General features: G+C 43.0%; 2 protein-coding genes across 2 annotated transcripts; both read left to right on the forward strand.

The window, feature by feature from the left end:
* The first annotated feature begins 15,299 nt into the window (after positions 1 to 15,299).
* Positions 15,300 to 19,752, forward strand: LOC119483203. The gene is made up of 2 exons (XM_037761319.1): positions 15,300 to 15,561; positions 15,815 to 19,752. The coding sequence occupies exon 2, from the start codon at positions 15,971 to 15,973 to the stop codon at positions 19,715 to 19,717; it is 3,747 nt and encodes a 1,248-aa protein (XP_037617247.1). The 5' UTR covers positions 15,300 to 15,561; positions 15,815 to 15,970; the 3' UTR covers positions 19,718 to 19,752.
* Positions 19,705 to 21,910, forward strand: LOC119483204. The gene has a single exon (XM_037761320.1). It carries the CDS (start codon positions 19,736 to 19,738, stop codon positions 21,710 to 21,712), a length of 1,977 nt encoding a protein of 658 aa, XP_037617248.1. The 5' UTR covers positions 19,705 to 19,735; the 3' UTR covers positions 21,713 to 21,910.
* The last annotated feature ends 2,306 nt before the right edge of the window (positions 21,911 to 24,216 follow it).

Below are 24,216 nucleotides of genomic sequence, written 5' to 3' on the forward strand. Positions count from 1 at the left end.
TTGTCGGTGGCGTTCTAGCTGTGAACGTAGCTGTAGCAGTGTGTGTACAGTTCATTTGTCGGTGAATAAATGCTACAACTCCTCAGCTCAAGACCTGAGCCAACTTCCTGTATCCTGCAATGCCGGCTCAGACTCTATTAAGGTGGACTGTTAAGGTGGACCAGCTTTTCTCCTTAAAATGATGATCCGCTCCTCTGAGTTTTGCCCAGCTTTCTAATTCATTTTTAATATTTCTTTTAACCGTTTAACCGATAGCGTTAATCGGTTAACGGTTAAACTGTTAATTATTATCCCTAATTAACAGAGAAAAGAATCAGTAGATTAATCAGGAAAGAAAAGAATCATTAGTGTAGTTCCTGCCCTAGTTTGCATACAAACACATGATAAAGCCGTCATCTTTCTGTTGGAGACTGCTACTACTCCCAGGGATTAATAGATTACGCACAATAGAGCAACATGGATACAAAATCTAGCCACAGCAGTTCCCTGCGACCCCGCTGCCACAGCCAGGGCATATTGGTGACATTTCACTGGTGTTTTGTTCATGATTCCTCTCTTCTTTCCATTTTCCCATCCATCACTCTCTCTCTCTTTTTCATACCCCTCAGCCAAATCCCTTCCTCCATCCATGCCTACTTGTTTTCCTTCCCAGGCTGTCGTTTCTAATAAGAATTTGTCCTTGAATGGGGCTGGCTTGTTAGGCAATGGTTGCATAAAAAAATTACACTCCAAATTGTGGAAAGAAAAGCATGGCATCCTTTTAGCGTTACTTAATGTGTGAACTTGATGCTCACTGTAATAATATATGTCCCGCATGAAAGAGGTCTGTAATTCTGTAAATGACATGAAGAGAAAAGACACACACACACACCACTGGATCACCATCTGGACCGTTGGATAGAGCTATAAGGCCATATATAGCATATACTACAACTAATTGAGGCTCATCTGAGAACATTACAACTGCTTTTTATGATGCAAAGATCAGTTGCTCTGTATTAAAATAACAGTTATTTCTGCTACATCGATGGCTCTTTCAAACAAACATATATCATGTTGTGCTGTCATCTTGTAATAGAAGGAATGAGAGAAAAATAGTGAGATAAATAAGTATGTATTCAGAATGAGGACGCACTTTTTTTGCTGCAAACTCCAAGACTAGATGACCATTTTGTGCACTGCATGTGCAAGGAAGCTTGACCGACTCGACCAATGGTTTTAAATGTGCCTGGGTCCATTAGCTCAGTGGCATGGTATGGGTTGGATGTCCATATAAGGTCATCTTAATATTCCATGTCTAAAATGTAAGTCATTTCAGTTAAGACTATGATCCGTCCATATGAGCCAGCGCTAATCCGAACACTGCGGTAGCCACAGTATAGCGTGAAAAATAAAAGCAGAAGTGGTATCACACTAGACAGCCCCTGTGGAGGGTGTATATTTACATGTGTGTGTGTTCCATACATCATACACCTCTTTGTGTAATTACATGTATCAAACTATATCTTCGCATGCGTTTTGGCCCGCGTGTGAAAGTCGCATGTTTGCATGCACACATCGCACATCCATGAGTGCATGTGGATGGGCTCCTTTCCAACATGTGTGTGGCTCGTGCCTATTACAGCAGGCGACTCCTGCGGTGCGGCTGGCAGGCGGTGAGATATGAGTGTCCATCTCTGTTCGTCCTCCTGCCAAGCAGACCAGCCGCAGTCTGTCACTTAGTGGCAGCGGAGGATGCACAACCAGTGGTCTGCCACAGAGTGGAGAGAAAGGCTATACATCAGCTGCCACATATAAGGAGACGGTTTCCATTTATTGTATATCATTTAAGGGTTACATTTAGATTTGCTTTTTCTTTGTACTGGCACAAAGTTGATAAAAGTCAAAGGCGACAAAAAAAAAACCTGGGCAGCCAATAGCAACAAAATCCCTTTAAGAAAGAAGAAAAGAAGATGTCAAAGACTCATGTAAATTACACTCAAAAAGGAGGTGAAAAGGTTCAAAGTAATAGATCAACATTTTAGGAAATACACGTATTAGTTTTGTTGCTGAGAGTTGGATGATAACATCATTACCACTCTCATTTCTGTTGGCTGAATATGAAGTGACAGCTAGCAGGACACGGTTAGCTTACCCCTCCGCTCACATTTCCCTTTCCAAGACTGCAGTAACGTGAGCCGCCGAGTTCAAAACCGTGGTAACGCCATCCATACCATAATAACACTCCTTTAGAAGCAAGGCAGACACCAAACGGCTCACATTACCGCAGTTTCACAAGCATGTCAGAGAACTACGGTGGCCTTCAGGTAACATAAAAACACGAAAGGCTCTCTCTAGAGCCAGTGTTTGGTTTGTCCGTTCTGGGCTACTGTAGAAACATGGAGGAGCAACATGGTGGACTCCCTGAAGAGGACCCGCTCCCTGTGAAGGGCTCATTCTAAGCTAAGGAAAATTCTCAGTTTCAGGAGATTATACACTAATGAAAACATAGTTATGAATATCATATTCAATTTCACACTGGCCCTTTAAGTTATACCAAAGCCAACTAAAGGGGTGTATTAGGCTAGCTGCTTCCCCCTGATTCCAGTCTTTATCTTGAGCTAAGCTAACCGTCTGCTACATGTAGCTTCATATTTACCGTACAGATATGAGAGTGGTATCGCTCTTCTCATCTAACTCTCACCAAAAAAGTGAATAAGCATATTTCCCAGAATGCTAAACTATTCCTTTAAAAGGTGGAGTCTGTGATTCTAATCGAAAACACCTTTTGACAAATTCAGCAAGCATCTCTTCACGGTGTGTTCTGTGTGCGCTGTGTGCGCTGTGTTCATCCACAGCCCTGGCTCTGGAAATGAGGAACATAAAGTGCCGAGCCACACAACACTGTTCCAGCCAACCAGCACCAGGGAGTGTTTGTGCTTGTGCAGAGGACAGGGGACAGGGGACAGAGGACAGGCGACAGGGGAAAGGACATGGATGTATAAAGAGAGAAGCAGTGGGAGCGAGAGGGACAGCACGGCACCTTAAATGGATCAACACCAAAATGTCTCCCTTTGGTGGAGCTGCGGGTGTTTAGCATCACCACTGCTCTTTGTAATGTTATGTAAGCATAAAAAAAACATGTCCAAACTAGTTTTTGGCAAAATACATTATTCTAACTGGTTGCCTTTTAAATCATAAAGCTATAACATCTAATTTTATCAAGGGTGTAGCTGAGAAAAAGCTCAGAAAAATAAAAAAAAGCCATACCACAGCTATTGGTTGGTTAGTGCAAGCCAGCAGCAGTCCGGACTACAACACAAACTCTGCACTCTGGGTGAAAAACAGCCATGTCATTACAAAGCATGTCAAACCACTGGTACAACACTTAGATTTCATGTTCCACATTCATTGTAAATTCAACTTTTTTATATCTATATTTTCACCCAGGGGATTCATCTCCTCCTCTGATGTCATTGAACGTGTGAACATGATTTTAATTCTGCTTGACAACTTTATCGCTCACCGGTGACCCCCGGACACACATGCACACATGCGCGCACACAGAGTCAGTAACCATGAAATTACATCAACTGCCAAGACAATCAGGGGGCAACTTGATGTTGAAAGGTTGCCATGGTTACTGAGCCTGCTCATGTGCCCCGACAGATACACACAGATACAGATTACTTGAAAAGCCTTAAATTAGCCTCGTTTTTACACATCTCCTTGACGTTACATGACCGAAATGACATTCATTTCAGTCCATTTAGTCAATGTCAACTGTTTTACCTTAATAAAGGACTGCAAGGTTGTCCTCAATATGGACATTAATATGCATCAATTGTCCCTGGACTGTATTTTGCAAGAGTAACTATTATTGGCTTTATGGTATCTTGATTTTACAAGGCCAGAAGTTGAGTGAATACTGTGAGTTTATAGCAGGGGACGGCTGCGTTCAGTCAATCTGCTGCCGGGCTAAAGGTCAACCAAACCATCCTTCCTTCCATCCCTCCATCCATTTATCAATCCATCACTTTCCGTCTCTCTCTCTCTCTCTGGCCTCTTGGTAACCTCGCAGAGGACGAGAACGTCAGTGTTCAGTGGCATTTACAGCCCATTACCGCTCTGCTCAGAAGACCTTATTACACCTAGGTCAAAGGTCAGTTTGTGTATTTTTGTTTGTGGGTGTGTATGGTGGGGGGACGGCCACACACACACACACACACACACACACACACTGTGACCTCACCTGATGGTCATGCATCTGATCAATCATCTGTGAAGGTATATACCGGTTATTCTAAGGAGGCAGATGAGGTCTATCCCATGTGGTTAATCCGCTGTGACATATTTGAGTGTGTGTGCGTGTGTGTGTGTGTGTGTGTGTGTGTGTGTGAGGGTTGAGGTGGAAGCGTTTCATAAATGTATTGATTGGATGAAGTGTAAACACACAGGCGCTACTGCATTATGCATAGACATGGAAGTGTGTGCATTTATGCATGTGTGTGTAAGTGTGTCAGTGAACAAATACATGTGATTGCATGTGTCTCTCTAAATCTGTTTGTATTTACTGTTTATATGTATATATGAGTATGTGTGTTTCTGTGTGCTAAGTAGCTTAGAAGTGGCAGCTGCAGCAGAGCGCGCTGAATACAAAGACCCCCTCTAGACATCCATCCGTCAATCACACGCTCTCCGGGGGAGAGTGTGTGTGAGTTTATTTGTGTTTCTGTCAATCAGCTCTAATGACGGCCCACCCATCTGTCCGCCCGTCCATACATCGGCCACGCATAAACATATGAACAGTCATTACACGCGCTAATAAAGTGAGTTGATGAAGCACTGTATTCTATGGGATGCAAACAATTTGACTATATAGTTCATCCACACATGAAACCCACAACACTGTGTGGGTGAGTTATTCTGGGGAGATAATGGCTGTCCAAATGATGGATTTTATAACTTATTTTGCAGTTGAATGCAGTGGCGGACTGGCCATTGGGAAGCTCGGGAATTTTCCCTGTGAGCTGGTCTTGTGAGGGCTGGTCTTTCTATTCATTATTTTAAAATATATACATATAAAGATCTTTATTGAATGTCCAAACATCCATGGGCCAGCCTGGCCCTCGCATCCGCACACAGTACAAGGTGGAACGCTGCCTGTCAGACTGGGCCAATACTGTCAATACTGAAGGGGGATACGAGTAAAACCAACTGTGACAAACTGTGACTAATGTTCCATATTATAATGTAATAATCATAATTAATTATAATATAAATATAATATAATGAGTGAATATTTTCTGGTTTCTATGACAGTAAACTGAATATCTTTGAGTTGTGGAGAAAACAAGACATTTGAGGACGTCATCTTGGGCTTTGGGAAACATTGATCAACATTTTTCATCATTTTATAAACCAAACAACTAATCGATTAATCGAGAAAATAATCGACAGATTAATCGACAATGAAAATAATCGTTAGGTGGGGTAGTTTTTCAGTTCATTGCAGCCCATATCGTTAGTTCACTTACTCACTTGTCATGCACATGTGGCTCCATTCACCAGTTCATTATTCTCCACTTTCCCTGCGTAGATCAAATACCTCTTTCATACATTTCCCAGTGGTAAGCACCTGTACTTTGACAAAGACAGCTTATACAGGGTGTATGTACCAGATCAGACCAACAGCAGACGGCTTAGATGTAGTGGAACTATCAAGCTTTGGATTGGACAAATGGAGCCGACCTAAATGTACCAACAACCAACCATATCCCATCATACTGGATGAAGCATGCTGAAGCCTTTTGTGAGCTTTCCTTATATATAACATTGGAGATATTGGGAAACATGAAGAACCATCTGAAACAGACACGAAAAAAATGCACAGTACATGTTCACATACAGTACATGTTCACATACACATACAGTACACACAGAATCAGGCCATTTGCTCACTGACACACATTTTTACAATATCTGTGTGGACATGTGTGTTTTACAGTGTGTGTAGATTCTGTACATGTGTGAACAAGATAACTGCATGCAGATTGTGATGGGGCCGTGTGTGTGCCCATTTGAACGTGCATGTGTGTGTTGACAGTGTGTGTGTGGCACCTCACGTGGAGGTTTGCCTCCATCGGCTGCCCGGCAGATCCGTGTGCCAAGACGGAGTTGGCGCCGGTGCCAAGTTCCACACTCCACCACACTCACCTCACATGGCTCCCAGTAGCTCTCCCACCTCCAGTTTGGGTTATTTAAAAAGTATTTTCCTAAATTGTACTTGGCACTTTGTGTGCTGAGATCCACGGAGCCTCTGAAAGCAGCTCAAGCTGCTGTTTTAAAGACATAAACATGTCAAAGACACTTTCCCTCAAATCATTACTTTTTGACAATACAATTACATTTTAAAGATCCCCCTTACTGTCTAATCTTGTTTTGATCATTTATGGCACTGAAACAGGACCTATTGCTGTAGTATTAGCATGGATTTTTGTTTTGTTTCTGGCCTTAAAGTTGCTGAGTGTATAAAGCATTTTAACAACAAGAACTCACCGCTACAATAAAGGAATGGCTTTTTTATATGCGCTTTCTTGACGAGAGTCACTCTCATATCTGTCTAATCAGTATGATGCTTCAGCCACGGGATGCTTAGCTTAGCTTAGTTTAGCTTAACTTAGCTTAGTTTAGCTTAAAGACTGAAACTGAAACTTCTTGTATTTTTCTTTTAATTTTTAGCCAGAAGCAGTGACTTTCTGGAGTCTCAAGGATGTCACTGCGCCTGGCCAAGAAGCAGTCAAGCACATAACCCTCCGCAAAACCACAAACTGTCTTTTTTACACTTCCTTTTTTTATTACGGATTAAACAAACAAGACATAACATGTGAAACAGTGAGGCTTAGAGGTGGATCTTTGGATATGTTTCCAGTGTTTATGCTAAAGGCTGCATTCACACCAGATCAGGTGTTGCGGTCGCCGGGTTGTGCAGCGGTGTGGGAGAGTCCCTTTAATGGCCCATTAAAGCTGCAGTGGCTAGAACTGGAGCAAATATCATTCAAAAAAGTTATTTTTATAAAATGTATCCTGTATCCTGAAAGTATTGCACGAGACAGGTAATTTGAACAAAATCATGTTCCTCTGTGTCCTCCGGTGTCCTCCGGTGCTCCCAATGGCATCTGCAAGATTTCACAAATCGGAGGAAAACAAGCTTAAGCCGTAAAATGAGAAAGTTTGTGACCCGGCAGCCATGTTGAGATAAGTTGAGGAAATACCAAGTACTGCCTACCAGCTGGAGCAAACGTTCTCATTTTACAGCTAAACCGTGCACTACGAGATGATTCTGAAAACATCTGAGGGGAGAAATATGCATTAACGTAACAGAATATTGATTCATATTTGATCAGCGCTGCCTAGTTTGACCGTTTGGTCGGAGTTCGCGAGTGATTGACAGCTGCCTCCGTTGAATGAACAGCCAATAGAATGCTCTCTCTCTGAAATGACCTGTGATTGGTCAAAGTCTTAGATTTCCTAAAGCCTGAAAACCATGAGGAGGAGCAGAAGTCTAGTTTTCTCTCAGAACATTTGAATTACCATATGCTGTAAGGTAATGGGATTTTTGCCCAATGATGCCAAAAACATTCTGCCTACTACAGCTTTAACTGCGTCAATTTACGTCTTTGGTTCCCTCATGGCTGGGTTGTACAGCTCTGGATCGCCGGTTACGCGACTAGCCACCGCAGCATGACGTCAGGTTGCGTTTCTCCAAGATTTGATGCTGTTTGTACTTTCCGCCGGACGCTACTGAGGTTTTTTTCCGTCACCCCCTGCGGCTGCGCTGCCCAAATGCACTGTCCCCATTCAGAAGGAATGGGAAAACTTGAGTTTTCGCTGCACCGCCGGATCTGGTGTGATTACAGCCTACGCTAAGCTAACCAGCTGCTGGCTGTAGCTTCATATTCAACAGACAGAGTGGTGTCAATCTTCCCATCTCATTCTCAGCAAGAAAACGATTAAGCATATTTCCTTTAAAGATTGAGTTAGATACTAAAAGCAAAAGTAAAAGAGAGTTGTAAATGTTGGAAGAACACAGCAGGTGGTCCGAGCTGTACTGCCTGTAATAACTGGGACTTGTATTTTCCTGGGAGCAGCAAGAGAAAAGAAGAGGGAACTCTCATGCAGAGTGTAAGACTACTCAGCAGCCCCTCAAATGTTATTTTCCACTTAGAAGTGAAAATGTGTGTGTATGTGTGTGAGCCGTCTCTCAACCTACTGTGTGCTAAATATTTCTTCAGGAGGATCCTACCAGTCTGTTCCCCGAACACCCTGCTACCCTGCCTTCAGCCACAACTATCTGTTATTAATCTTCTCATCTTCGTCCATTCGCCTCCCTGCTTTCAGTCAGCAGCTGAAGCCCGAAGTGTGTGTGTGTGTGTGTGTGTGTGTGTGTGTGTGTGTGTGTATGCCGAGCAGTATGGACAGAAACTCCATGCAGACACGAGAAGAGTCAGGTGACGCCAAGGTCAGATCAAAACAATAACAGACGTGTGTGCATGTGCGTGCGCTCCCCCCACACACAACCATGCCTTCTTGTTGCCGCTCTTCTCTCACAAACACACTCCTTCACACGCAGCTGTCAAAAGTCGGCCTCTTGCAGGGTTCGCTGCCTTTGTTTTCTCAGAGAACAACCTCTTCCACCCTGATCATGGGCCAAAACATCTTAAAGAGTCTTTCCTGCCTCATTCGTCAGGTTTTCACAAAAGCTGGACATCTCCTAACAGAGGAAAACTCTCATGTGGCTCTTTGTCCAAAAGCTCCAGTTTATCTGCCTTCAATACCACTGGTAGGGTGTGAAGGAATCACCCACTCCTGATAGGATTATTAGGACGCCGGCCCAACCACAGATCAGTCCTGAGAGGGCTGGATTGGCTTTGGCTTATCTCCCAACTAAGACAAAGGCTACAGATGGCTCCTTTTGTTGCATCAGAGAAAGGTAGAGAGAAACACTCAACATACTGTATACAGTATACACTCACACTGTGTTCACCTACTCACTGAGAGCTTGTGTGCGTTGGACTTGGCCATTCATGAGTGCCATCACAATGAAGAGTTGAAGTCAAATGGAGTCTCAACTTCATCTTCATCACTTTAGCTGATTTGTAGCACCAAATGTTTTGGAGACTACAGGAGACGAGTGCTGTGTCTGGTCAACGTATGCTCATACAACGGTTCTAATGATATCCTACGAAAAGTTATTCCTCCTTTTTCAAGCTTTTGCTCACGAATGTCCAACAACACGTGTCAATTTCCTCTTGTTACATGCATACAGTCTTTTCAGAATAAACTTACATCTTCACAGGAAACAACTTGGTTAGGTCTACGCAACAAAACTACTTAATTAGGTTTAGGAAAAGATCATGGTTTGGTTTAAAATAACTACAGAAGTGGCAGAAATTAAGTACGGAAGTTACGTGACAAATAAGGATATGTAAAAATCAAGAAAATGCCCTTAGACCAGCTCAAAGTCACTACATGATCTAAACTGTTCCATAAGAGTTGACAAAACAATCTCATCACAAGGTCCATTTGGTAGTTGTACTGCAACTTTTGAAAGCTAAAAGGACCTTGTGATGAGATTGTTTTGTCTACTGTTTCTAAGGTTAAGAACGAACCTTCAGTCTATCTTTACCTTGCTGATCCCAGGGAACAATTTGTTCAAGGAAAAATAAATCCTTATTCAATATATTGTTTGTGATTTCCTTCCACAACAGCCCATATCAATATGTTCTGATCTGGCAGTGATTCAGTGTTCTGCCACCTCTATGGTTAAGGTCTAGCTTAGGCCCCAAAACTACTTGGGGTCCACTTGGTTAGGGTTAGGGAAAGATCGTTATCATGGTTACAGGTAACCAATTTTGGGGGCCTTCCCATATAAGCTCAACATCCCTGGCTCCATTCCAGCCGGTAAAAAATAACCAGTGTCGACTGTCGCAGGAAACGGAAAACACCAAGCAGTCTTCTAAAGTCACATTCTCTGTTGACCCATTCATCAATCCCAGCCACCTCCCTAAACAACAAAAGCCCGCCACTATTGCCAAAAAACAATCAATTCTGTTGATTTTCTGGTGAGGACCATTTTGATCAACTCAATATTGATACTTTAGAAACTGGCTTGCATTGATTGCTCAAAAAGTTCAATACATTGTTTGGAGTTGCCCTCCAGAACGACATATATTTTCTCATCTGATTCCCATATCGGCAAGTTCGAAAACACTTAGAAATCACGGAACATAGGGGTGGGCGATACATCGGATATAGTCGATGCATCGCGGCTTGTCCCATGCGCGGTATATAAAATGACTATATCGCGAACATCGACTACAAATTGTCATGTAAGGTTTTTAAGCCATCCTGCCGGCATGAGACTCGCCTAGGCATTTCCTTCTCTCCCTCTTCTCTCCTCCGGCTCCCTCTCACCCATACATCACAGACTCCGCCCCATCCAGACCTCTCTCCTGGGTGAGTGTGTGCAGGGTTTTACCTGCAGAGAGAATTAAGAGGCGGCCACCTCAAATTTCACCTCGCCTCCAGCTCGCGACAAAACTCTGACGGGTTTCTTCATGGAAAACACTGTTTCCTACCAAGCATTGCACTTGATGGATTTTTGTCATTTGTAACTGCATGTGCGGCATTACGCCATTGTGTTGGCGCTGTAACAAACAGCACAGTGAACCAGAGAAGCCGCTGAGAGGAAGAAATGAGCCGTCTGTTTTGGTGTTCGGCCGGATCGCTGCACAGCGGGACCAGCAGTGAAACCAGCAAAAACCAGCAAAAAACCCCCCACTAAAGTAAACAAAATTCCTTTTCCCTCCAGTTTGATGTTTTAATATAGTTTTATATCACCAGTTGGCGTTTATAAATGCCGTTGCAAGCGGCAGTCTGCGTTTGTGAAAGCCGCTCTATCCGCCTCTTTACATGTGTACCATGAACAGTTTCATAATGAACCGAAAATACTTTTACACTTCTCAGTGGGCTGGCTGGCCCTCACGGGGCACATTTCCTCCGCGACAGTCCGCACACTGCTCTAGTTCAGCTCGGTAAGGCCCAGGGGTCGGGGGGGTTCGTGGCTCTGCAGCGCCGTTGAGGACTCTCTGTTCCCTCTCTCGCTGCAGGGGAAATTTAACTTGTCATTTCCCCCTTTTTGCATTTAAGATTAAAATTGTTCCAAAAGAAACCACTAATGCATATAAACAATAAGGTTTTAATGCAGACATATACTGCAGGGACTACAAGAATAATCATATTGGTGTGATTGTATCCATCAAAGGGTTAAATTGAGCATTCATGAAGTGCTTAGAGGATATTTGAAAATATCGCGATATATATCGTGTATCGCGATATATATCGTGTATCGCGATATTGCCTAAAATATTGCAATATTATTTTTAGGCCATATCGCCCAGCCCTAACGGAACATCACTAAAAACAGCGTTCTGATTGGACACCTTTATGATTAAGATTTGATTGGGTTTAGGCACAAAAATTACGTAGTTAGGATTAGGGAGAAACGGTGGTTTGGGTTAAAATAACTTTTTAGTCGTATTACTTATTTATTTTTATATTCTGTTTTATTTACTCTTTTGCAAATGTACCTTAAACGGGCGTTAAACATAAAGGATGTACTCTATCCTGTGCGGGTGGATTAATGTGGGGTGGGACCACAGGGATATAAGTAGGTGTTAGGAATCTGGTGTGTGAATTTATTTTATTAATTTATATTATTAATTATTACCATTTTATCTCTGTTTTTGAGTTACAGTTACTATCTGTTACTATACGTACATATTACTTTATTTGTTATAGTTTAGGTTGTTGTAGTCATTTTTCTAAAAGCAACAATATAAAGCATGATTAAAAAAAACAAAAACTTTTTGATTAAGATCAGGGAACAATCGTGGTCATTTTTAAAAAGAAACCAACGTTGACTGTCGGTAGGAAATAGTTTTATATTTTGTTAACCTATCAAACCCCAATCGTTCATTTCCTTTAAACTTTGAGGCTCTATAACAACGTCACAGTATTTCCTCCTTTGTTTCCTATGGCTGCTTGTGAGCATTGTCACCTGTCATTTTTTGGCATTTGCTGAAACAACTAGTGTGGTTGTCCTTTTGGTCACCATGGGCTTGTAGTCTTCATCACACTGGATTATCAGCCCCTCCATGGCTGCGGAGGACACCGTGTTCTCTCTTTTATTATTACACTGACGGTTTGAATCAAGCATTCCTCTACTAACGCTGCCTTCATTTCACAAGAGCGTGTGCGGACGTCATCTGACAGCAGAAGCTTCATTAAAAGTTGAGAAACCATAAGGTGATGCAACAAGACTTGCGTCAATAACTACTACTTTTCGTAGCTCCCCTTTGTGAGATGCATCCAAATTGCCTCTTCGTCTTCCCCTGCAAACAAAGCTTGAACCTCTGCAGTATATTTCAAACATTCACACACGCTGACCTTCTATCTGAGGACAGCTTCCCCCCTGCAGCTGATTTCCATACAAATCCAGACTCACTTTAGCCTCACGGGAGGGAGAAAAAAGGTTTAATTTCACCCTCCTTAGTAAGAATCACCAACCATATTCCTCTTATCTCACCCCCTGGGCACTGTGGAGAACATACTCACACATTCACACACCGTCTTGATCAAATCCCCTCAAATCCAGTTGACATGATGCAAGGTGAACTGGAAGACAGTTGTAGCCGGAGTGACCTACAGAAACCTTTTAATAGCTTTTCATTGCTGGACTTTCCCTTTTATCCATTCAAATCCACTTAGAATGGAACTCGAGGCTGTTGTAAATGACTCGGTCTCTCTGCAGGAGTTAGAGAGCAGCTTTTTGGAGCCGGAGGAGTGCGATTGGGGTCGTCTGGGAGGCTGGCGGAGTAGAGGAAGGAATCATTTGCATTTCTCCTCAAGTGACCCATGGGTAAGAATTCGACAAACACAGCATAAAAAGGATGGAGGGATGAGACATGAATGTGATGTATATGCGTTATATTAGCATGCACAGACAGATTTTAAATATTAAAGTGTGACATTTTGACTATAGTCAAAAGAAAAAAAGACCAATTTATTTGTCTGCTCTGCTCGGTTCAAAATAACAAGACAAGGTCACTGCCAAGTAAAGCTTTTATTTTCCTCTCTAAATTGCATATTACATGAAGTGGGTTATTATGCGCTTTCACTGAAGAAGGACCATTTCAAAAATGCAATGCCATTTTTCGAATTCAACGTCAATTTGGCTAATTTCATTTTCTTTTCATTTAGATCCTCCTGCTAATCTGCTAATGCTGTTTTAGGGCACTTTCACAAGCCATAGTCCGTTTGGTTGGTCCCAATCAGAGTGAAATTTGGTTACTATTTAGTGTGGTTTGGTTTCACAGTGCACAAATTAAAGTGGACAAAATGAAAAAGATGTATTTGCTGAGAGGCGTGTACTAGGAGCAAATTTATCTTTTTCGTCCCGAGAGCTGCCACCTGTGCAGGGAATCGCAATATATTGCTGTCATAGTACGATTACTGCGTTTACAACTGCCCAAACAAACTGCACCAGAGTTTGATTAAAACCGACTAAATGTTGGCTTGTGAGGCTTCGTTCTAATGATTTTCACTGTATTTATCTTGCCTATATTGTAAGCGTATTGTGTTGTAAGAGACTGCTCCCTCAACAACCCCAACATCAGTAATGGTGCTCACATAAATAAAGACTGAAACCTCAGGCTCTGCTGTGTGCATTTTGTATTGAATTCTATGAATGAAACCAGGACAGAGACAGAACGAGGTTCTCGAAATGAAATACATTTTATGATTTGTATCTTTGTACTTTGTTAACTGTGGCCATAAAGCATTTCAAAGCATTTTGTAAACTGGACATGAATGGTGAGGTACAGAATCCTCCAACATGGAGGTAATACCTCGGGTTACTGCGATGATAACAAACCATCTTTGATCGTAGAGAGGCACTCAACTGGATATGTTTAACAATTTAAGGAACTCAAGCTATGATAGCACATACCAATGAGCAGATGCTACTATCCTGACTGTTTCGGCCACCATTGGAGGTCGTAAAGCTTCCAACAGCGGCCCTTTTTCTGAGTATTTGATTATCAAACACTCTACATGAAAAGGGGCTGTTAAAAGTTTGTTTAACCACTCATGAAGAACAGCTGCTGTTGCTAGCTTAAATTCATATTTCATACTGTGAATTCCATAAAAATGGTTCAGTGTAGACAGTGAAGAGACAGAGACCGGAGACTGGGGGGAGCGAGAGGAGAGACAGGGGTATGACATGTGAAGAAGGTCCCAAGGCTATAATGGAACCTGGGACGCTGCAGTAATGTGGCATGCGCCTCGGCTACAAAGGCACTCAAGGTTTGTTGCTCGTTACACCTGTATGTGCATGTCAATCATCAGCTTTACACCCCGTGGTGAGTTTGACATTACGGGAAGCAAAACCTTTGATCATTCATCTTTTGTCAACGCCACTTTTAAGTCAGTTTGGTGTGTCTGGGCCCTTAAAGCCATCCATCCATAATAGGGCCTCAAAAGTTTGGAGCGTTATTTCGCCTCCTTCGCGACAAGCTAGCATGACATGGTTGGTACCAATGGATTCCTTAGGCCCGCTACAACCTAAACAAAGAAAACAAAGAAATTAGTGGCGTTAAAAGAAATTTGCGTTAAGGCATTATTATTGCATTAACTTTGACAGCCCTAATCCATGAAACAAAGTTTCTCTCTCTTCTTCTGCTCTGTCTTTGTCCACTCGCTCTCACTTCTCCACCCCAGACACATCGCAGCCAATCCTAGAACAGCACACATTGATTATAAGCTTTTTACCTGAAGGAATGAACATTTTAGGGTAAAGGTCTAAAATGATAAAATTGACTTATTTCTACATAAACATTTTTTTTCTAGTTTACTATGTTTTAAATTGGGAAATACAACTGTATTTATTGTCTTGAAAATTAGCTAATATTTTGGTATAATTATCCTCTATATAGCAGTTATTAGCTTAATGACATTATGCATTGACTTCAACATACAGTCAGTTATGGATTGTGATGTATTGTGATAGATAGACACATTTAACACATACAATGCTGGAAAATAAGGGTTTAATGATAGATTTTGACAACGATATGATTTTAATGGTTCCGATACGATTCAAACACAATATCTGGTTCATCTAGAGCGATACGATACAACACGATACGATACAATACTGTGTTGCCTTTCAAGGCATTTATTTAATTTTCTCACATCTTCTTTAAGCAATTATATATAAAAAATGAGATGGTAATAATTACTTTATAGTTAAAAAGAAATTCATTTGTAAAGTTACATTATTTGTCAGTTCCTGTCATTTCACGATGTCACTTCCTTTGGAAGTCACTTCCTGTGTAGTCACTTCCTGTTGACTAACTTCCTGTTTAGCTCAATCTGGGTTTGTTGAAAGCATGGCAGACATGAGCATAGTCCGAATTCAATCCGCTAGCATCCACATTGAAGCATCATAGAGGCAATGCCGTAAGTTGATTCACTTGATGGTAGACATGTTAAGGATCATATATTAATCAAGATTTCGTTAAAAAATGATGTTTGATAAGTTGTTTAAAAACGTTTTTGTTTACAATTGTATACAAGCTAAAACAATGCTAGTAGCCATGATAACTGCTACTAGAGCTGTATAGAGTGTATGTTCATATTTACAGCTACTGTATGTACAATATATTTAGTTCAAAAACACACTCTAAATATTTTTGTATCCTTTTATTTACAGTTTTCACCAACATGTCAATGAGGAATTGTGACAGTAAATGGTCAACCTTACTACGACTCTGTCTTCATTGGCTGCGGTTTAACTTGGTGTTTAGTCAGAGTTTCAACACACTGAATGAGAACACTACAGTGAAAAGGCAGCATTGGATGTTTTGAAATGGTCAAGATGGCAACAAGCAACAAGTCGTCTGTTAGCAGCGCTAGGAGCATCAAGACATCAGCATCATCGGCAAGTGTAGCCCACGCCCGGGCTAAAGCAGAAGCTGCAAAGGTGAGAGCATCATATGCTAGCCAAGAGGCTAAACTGAAATTGGAAAAGGCCACAAGAGATGCTCAAAATCAGTTGGAAACGGCAAGAATAGACACAGAGTTGGAAGTGCTAATGCTACATCGAGAGGCCGATGCAGCCATAGTGGCAGCTCAAGTGTTGGAGGACGCTGAAGCTACGCAGTCCGTTGTTGAAGATGGAAAATCTGAAGCAGAAAAGGCGAAGATTGAACGCACCAGTGAATATGTGCAATCACAGATTGACTTTAGGAATAATTCTCCCACACAATCTTTATCAGTCTTACGTGTTGCTCCCCCAATTCATGCGGAGTCACATGACAGCTTCATTACATGGCGTCCACCCGTAAAAGACAATACTCAATCACAACCTTTCAGCAACAAGCCAAAGTCTGAAAAAGCTGACAATAAGCACATACCTGACCCAACTAAAGTTGCAACAAAGTCTGAAGTTAGAAGAATGAACCCCACCACGAATGTTCATGCTCAGTCGTATACTCCTCGACATGCTTCTCCAGTTGGAACACCACCTTCCCCCCTGGTGGAGCCTTTGGCACAGTATTTAGCACGACGAGAACTTGTCACTTCAGGACTGTACCAATTTGATGATAAGCCCGAAAATTATCATGCATGGTATTCCTCATTCACCAACGCAGCCAGTGAAGTTAACCTCACATCAACCCAAGAGTTGGACCTCATGACTAAATGGCTGGGAAAGGAATCAGGCGAACAGGTGAAACGCATACGCTCAGTGCATGTCAGCAACCCCAATCTAGCTTTACACAAAGCATGGGAGAGACTACGTGAATGCTATGCTGCCCCGGAAGTCATCGAAAAGTCACTGTTTCAGCGCTTGGACAACTTTCCTAAGGTTTCAGCCAAGGACCCCTCCAAATTACGTGAACTTGGGGATTTGCTCACGGAGATCGAAGGCGCTAAAGAAGATGGATATCTCACTGGCTTGTCATATCTGGACACTTCTCGGGGTATTGGACCAATCGTGGACAAGCTTCCATATGGGCTTCAGGAGAAGTGGGTATCTTCAGGGTCACGGTACAAAGAAGAAAACCATGGTCACTTCCCTCCCTTTGAGTATTTTTGCAACTTTGTGTGCTACGAGGCGAAAAAGCGAAATGACCCTAGCTTCATTTATCAGGGCAGCACCACAATGCCCATAAAACCAGATAAATCCTTTTCGCGGAATTTTAACACCAACAAACCCATCTCAGTGCACAAAACTGATCTCTCTACAACCAACGATGATCCTAACAAGAACTGCCCATTACATAACAAACCCCATCCCCTTAAAAAATGTAGAACATTCAGGTACAAACTCCTTGACGACAGAAAGGCGTTCCTCAAAGAGAAAGGAATATGTTTCAAATGCTGTTCCTCAATCTCCCACTTCGCCAAAGACTGCAGGTCCTCTGTGAAGTGCTCTGAATGCGACAGCACCAGTCATGATGCGGCCATGCATCCTGGCCCATCTCCTCAAACTGTCAAGGCTCCTCCACCATCACAAGAGAACGGCGGGGAGGGAGAAGACCGTTCTAACACGACTGTTGTTAGAACAAGCTGCACAGAAGTTTGCGGTCCAGGTCAGTGGAGCCGCTCATGCTCCAAGATCTGCCTCGCAAAGCTATACCTCAAAGGTTCTGAGGACATGGCAATCAAAGCCTATGTAATTCTGGATGACCAGAGCAATCGCTCATTAGCCAGACCAGAGTTCTTCGAGCTGTTCAACGTGAAGAGCAAACCATTCTCATACCATCTCCGAACTTGCTCCGGCATTGTAGAAACATCCGGCAAGAAGGCAGAAGGATTCCAGGTCGAGTCAATGGATGGCAAAGTTCTCATCTCTCTTCCACCACTCATTGAGTGCCTTGAGATCCCGATCAATCGGTCTGAGATTCCAACACCAAGCGCAGTCCTACACCAGCCTCATCTCCATCACATTGCCAAGCACATCCCAGAACTGGACCCAGAAGCAGAAATACTATTGCTACTCGGAAGAGACGTCCTCAGGGCACACAAGGTCAGGCAGCAGGTCAACGGACCACATAACGCCCCCTTTGCCCAACGCATGGACTTGGGCTGGGTGCTTGGAGAGGTGTGCTTGGGTAATGTACATAAACCGACAGTCAACACGTTCAAGACCAACGTGCTGGACAGTGGTCGCCACTCAATGTTTCAACCCTGTACAAGCTTCATGCATGTCAAGGAGACGCAGCAAAGCTTTAACAGGTCTGATAAAGCACCTGAGAGAATGCTGGGACAGACAGTATTCAACCGAACCGAGTATGACAACAAACCTGCTCCATCAGTGGAAGACACCATCTTCTTAAAGATAATGGACACAAACGTCTACAGAGACGACGCTAACAGTTGGGTTGCCCCACTGCCCTTCAGAGAACCACGACAGCCTTTACCAAATAACAAACAGCAGGCAATCAACCGTTTCACGTCTCTGCAACGAACCTTGAAAAGAAAATCTGAGATGCAGGAACAGTATGTGGCGTTCATGGAGAAGATCTTTGCTAATGGACATGCCGAGGTAGCACCGCCACTGAGGGCAGATGAGGAATGCTGGTATCTTCCAACGTTTGGGGTTTATCACCCACAGAAACCCAATCAGATCAGGGTTGTCTTTGATTCCAGCGCCCAGTCCTCTGGTGTCTCCCTCAATGACGTGCTCCTCACAGGACCCGACCTCAACAACTCCCTTCTTGGGGTCTTGCTACGCTTTCGGAAAGAGAAGGTTGCAATCCTAGCGGACATCCAACAGATGTTCCATTGTTTCTTAGTGCGCGAGGACCATCGCAACTTCCTCCGTTTTTTATGGCACAAGGACAATGACATCAACGAGGAAGTTATTGAGTACCGGATGAAGGTCCACGTCTTTGGCAACTCGCCATCTCCTGCTGTGGCCGTCTACGGACTGCGAAGAGCCATCAGAGAAGGTGCACAGGAGCACGGTGCTGATACTGTCAAGTTCGTGGAAAGACACTTCTATGTTGACGATGGCCTGATATCCCTACCATCTGAAGCTGACGCTATCGACCTTCTCCAACGAACACAGGCCTCACTCGCCGAATCTAACCTTCGCTTGCACAAGTTCGTATCAAACTGTCAGGCAGTAATGGAGGCCTTCCCACCTGAAGATTGTGCTCCAGTAATCAAAGACCTTGATCTGAATGGAGAAAATGCACCCACACAACGGAGCTTAGGTCTACTATGGGAGATCTCGTCTGACACATTCACCTACTCTGCATCGACCATGAACAAACCATTCACTCGCCGTGGAGTCCTCTCCATGGTGAACAGTGTTTTTGATCCCCTGGGTCTGCTGGCACCTGTCACGATCCAGGGAAGAGCGCTCCTCAGGGAGCTTACCTCAGAACAGTCTGACTGGGACTCACCTCTCCCGGAAGACAAATCAAGCAGATGGGAAGCTTGGAGAGATTCCCTCCAAGACCTGAAACAGCTTCATGTTCAGCGTACATACACAACAACCTCTCTCACGAAAGCAGTGCACACAGAATTGTGTGTGTTCTCGGACGCGTCAACCAAGGCCATTGGTGCTGTGGCGTATCTGAAAGTGGTGCAGGAAGATGGATAAACCGAAGTAGGATTCGTTATGGGCAAGGCAAAGCTAGTACCCCTGTCTGAGCCTACAATACCAAGGCTTGAACTGTGTGGTGCCATCTTGGCAATAGAGATGGCAGATCTCATCCAGGATGAGCTGGATCTGAAGTTGGATGCCATTAAATTCTACACGGACAGCAGAGTAGTGCTTGGCTATATTTGTAACGAAACAAAACGATTCTATACATATGTCCAAAATAGAGTTCAGCGAATCCGGCAGTCATCAAAGCCTGAGCAATGGAACTACGTATGTACAGAGGAGAACCCTGCAGACCATGCATCGAGGTCTTTACCTGCATCCCGCCTGGTGCACACCACTTGGTTCACTGGACCTTCCTTCTTGCGTCAGCCACCTGTCGAGCAAAGTCAAACACGTGAGAGTTTCAAGCTAATTGAACCTGAAAAGGACTCAGAAATCCGACCACAGGTACAAACTTGTGCTACTAACCTGGAGGAATCGGTACTTACCTCTGATCGCTTCAAACGCTTCTCCACTTTTACCTCGCTGGTAAGAGGAGTAGCATTCCTCGTGCACATGGTAAGATCCTACAAGCATTCAAACCAAGACAGCAAGTGCAAAGGCTGGCATAGATGTAACTTACCTCGGACTGTAGATGAGATGGCCCAAGCAAGGATCGTTATCCTTAAAGCAACACAAAAGGCAGCCTTTGCAAAAGAACTGGCAGCTCTCCGAGCTGACAAAGCCATATCCAAAAGCAGCCCCTTGCAGAAACTCAGCCCAATGTTGGAGGATGACCTCATTTGCGTTGGAGGCCGACTAAAGCACTCTCATCTAGCAACTGTAGAGAAGAACCCACTAATTCTGCCCAAAGATAGCCACATTTCACTACTGTTAACACGACATCACCATGAACAGGTGAAACACCAAGGCCGTCACCTGACTGAAGGCGCGATCAGGGCGGCAGGACTGTGGCTCTTGGGAGGTAAGACGCTAATCAATTCAGTAATCCACAAATGCGTAACCTGCCGCAAGCTGCGTGGGAAGCTGGCAGAACAACGAATGGCAGACCTGCCTCCAGAACGTCTCGAAACCTGCCCTCCTTTTACGTATGTGGGGCTCAATGTATTTGGGCCCTGGTCAGTCACGGCCAGACGCACCAGAGGAGGACAGGCAGAGAGCAAGCGTTGGGCCATCATGTTCAGTTGTATGAGTTCGAGAGCTGTCCATATCGAGGTCATCGAGTCCATGGACTCATCCAGCTGCATAAATGCCCTCAGGCGTTTTTTCGCACTCAGAGGTCCTGCGAAACAGCTCCGATCTGATTGCGGGACTAATTTCATTGGAGCGAGAAAGGAGCTTGAGATGGACAAAATGGTGCAGAGGTACCTCAGTGATCAGGGATGCAGCTGGGAACTTAACCCACCACACGCCTCTCATATGGGGGGTTCCTGGGAGAGGATGATTGGCGTTGCCAGAAGAATCCTTGATTCAATGTTTCAACAGCGAAACACTCGATTGACCCACGAAGTGCTTTGCACACTAATGGCGGAGGTCACAGCCATCATGAATGCACGCCCACTCATACCTGTGTCTGCAGACCCTGAAGAGCCCTTCATACTCTCGCCGTCAATGCTTGTTACACAGAAGTCAGGAGTTCCACCTCCCCCTGGAGACTTTTCGGACAAGGACCTGTACACAAAGCAATGGAAACAAGTTCAGGCTCTTGCAAACCAGTTCTGGACCCGCTGGAGCCGGGAATACTTACCTTCCTTGCAGCTCAGACAGAAGTGGACAGTGCCCCACAGAAATCTTCAAGTTGGAGACCTAGTTCTGCTCAGGGACAAGCAGATGGCTCGCAACTACTGGCCCAAGGCTAAGATCATTGCAACCTTCCCTGGGAAAGATGGACATGTAAGGAAGGTCGAGGTGAAGACAGTCGACCAAGGCAATGTCAAAACCTTTCTTAGACCGATTGCAGAAACTGTTCTACTCCTACCCAAGGACTGATGTGAAGACTATGTTCAGGACCCGCACAAGTTCTTAGTGACCTCACATAGGTCAGGCGGGGAGTGTGTTGCCTTTCAAGGCATTTATTTAATTTTCTCACATCTTCTTTAAGCAATTATATATAAAAAATGAGATGGTAATAATTACTTTATAGTTAAAAAGAAATTCATTTGTAAAGTTACATTATTTGTCAGTTCCTGTCATTTCATGATGTCACTTCCTTTGGAAGTCACTTCCTGTGTAGTCACTTCCTGTTGACTAACTTCCTGTTTAGCTCAATCTGGGTTTGTTGAAAGCATGGCAGACATGAGCATAGTCCGAATTCAATCCGCTAGCATCCACATTGAAGCATCATAGAGGCAATGCCATAAGTTGATTCACTTGATGGTAGACATGTTAAGGATCATATATTAATCAAGATTTCGTTAAAAAATGATGTTTGATAAGTTGTTTAAAAACGTTTTTGTTTACAATTGTATACAAGCTAAAACAATGCTAGTAGCCATGATAACTGCTACTAGAGCTGTATAGAGTGTATGTTCATATTTACAGCTACTGTATGTACAATATATTTAGTTCAAAAACACACTCTAAATATTTTTGTATCCTTTTATTTACAGTTTTCACCAACATGTCAATGAGGAATTGTGACAGTAAATGGTCAACCTTACTACGACTCTGTCTTCATTGGCTGCGGTTTAACTTGGTGTTTAGTCAGAGTTTCAACACACTGAACGAGAACACTACAAATACGATTCGATGATTTGAAAACGATACAGTAATTTTTTTTGCCAAAAATTCAATCAGTGTGTATGAAATAAATATGTGATACTGGACAGAGCAGGTCAGGATTCCTCAAAGGTTTTCTTGTGAGGGAATCAGGGATAAATTAATTATGGATATAAACAAGTAAACACAACGATTAATGGCAAATACATATAGCTTTTATTAGAAAATAATATAAAAAGTGCAACTGCAGGACCAGCTGATTCAGTTCTCAAGATACAAGGCAGTGCAATATTTAACAAAAAATGTAATAAACCAACTTCTATTAAAGTTAAATGATCAGTGGTTTAACCTGCTGCTTCTGTCCTCATGTTCAATATAAGCAGTAGATCAATAATACAGATATCAACCGCTGATAGTGATCAAACAGCTGATAGTGATCAAACCACTGATAGTAATCAAACAGCTGATAGTGATCAAACAGCTGATGGTGATCAAACAGCTGATAGTAATCAAACAGCTGATAGTGATCAAACAGCTGATAGTGATCAACCAACTGATAGTAATCAAACAGCTGATAGTGATCAAACAGCTGATAGTGATCAACCGATGATAGTGATCAAACAGCTGATAGTGATCAAACAGCTGATGGTGATCAAACAGCTGATAGTGATCGAACAGCTGATGGTGATCAAACAGCTGACAGAGATCAACCAGCTGATAGTGATCAAACAACTGATAGTTATCAAACAGCTGATAGTGATCAACCGCTGATAGTGATCAAACAGCTGATAGCGATCAAACAGCTGATGGTGATCAAACAGCTGATAGTGATCAAACAGCTGATGGTGATCAGACAGCTGACAAAGATCAACCAACTGATAGTGATCAAACAGCTGATGGTGATCAAACAGCTGATAGTGATCAAACAGCTGACGGTGATCAAACAGCTGACAGAGATCAACCAACTGATAGTGATCAAACAGCTGATAGTGATCAAACAGCTGATAGTGATCAAACAGCTGATGGTGATCAAACAGCTGACAGATATCAACCAACTGATAGTGATCAAACAGCTGATAGTGATCAACCGCTGATAGAGATCAAACAGCTGATATTAATCAAACAGCTGATAGTGATCAAACAGCTGATAGTGATCAAACAGCTGATAGTGATCAAACAGTTTGGGACAGAATTATTCCTCTAAAAACGCCATGACATTGAGGCATAGATCCATGGTTGCATCCGAAATTCCACACTAACATGCTATTTAGTACGCTAACAGTATGAGGTATTTTAGTATGTCCTAAACTATAGTACGCAAATTCATACATAATTCAGACATCGATTCTCACAAACTGTACGGTTGGCACGGGTTACCACGGTTACACGTCTATAACCAATAAGGAGACTCTCAGGAAGTCACGCTGTTAATTACAGTTCAGTGCATCCAAAAAGATATATACTACTGTTCATTCACACAAAAGTATGTTGAACGATATTAAACATATAGGTACACATTTCACAGTGTCACTCATGTTGCCATGACATCGAGGTGTGGATCCATCTCTTCCCATGCCAGGTCTCTAAACTGTTTCCTTTCTACAATATTGTTGTTCTTTCAAAGAAAAAAGTTTAAATTCCTCACCAAGAAGCCTCTGTTTCTGTCAGATAGCCACAGGTGATCCTAAATACATATATTCATGTTAAGATCTCTACCTTAACTTATGTAATGTTTCCTAAGCTTGAGCCAAATCTATACAATAGGCTTCACAGCT

The sequence above is a fragment of the Sebastes umbrosus genome, chromosome 23 (assembly GCF_015220745.1).
Source record: "Sebastes umbrosus isolate fSebUmb1 chromosome 23, fSebUmb1.pri, whole genome shotgun sequence".
NCBI lineage: Eukaryota > Metazoa > Chordata > Actinopteri > Perciformes > Sebastidae > Sebastes > Sebastes umbrosus.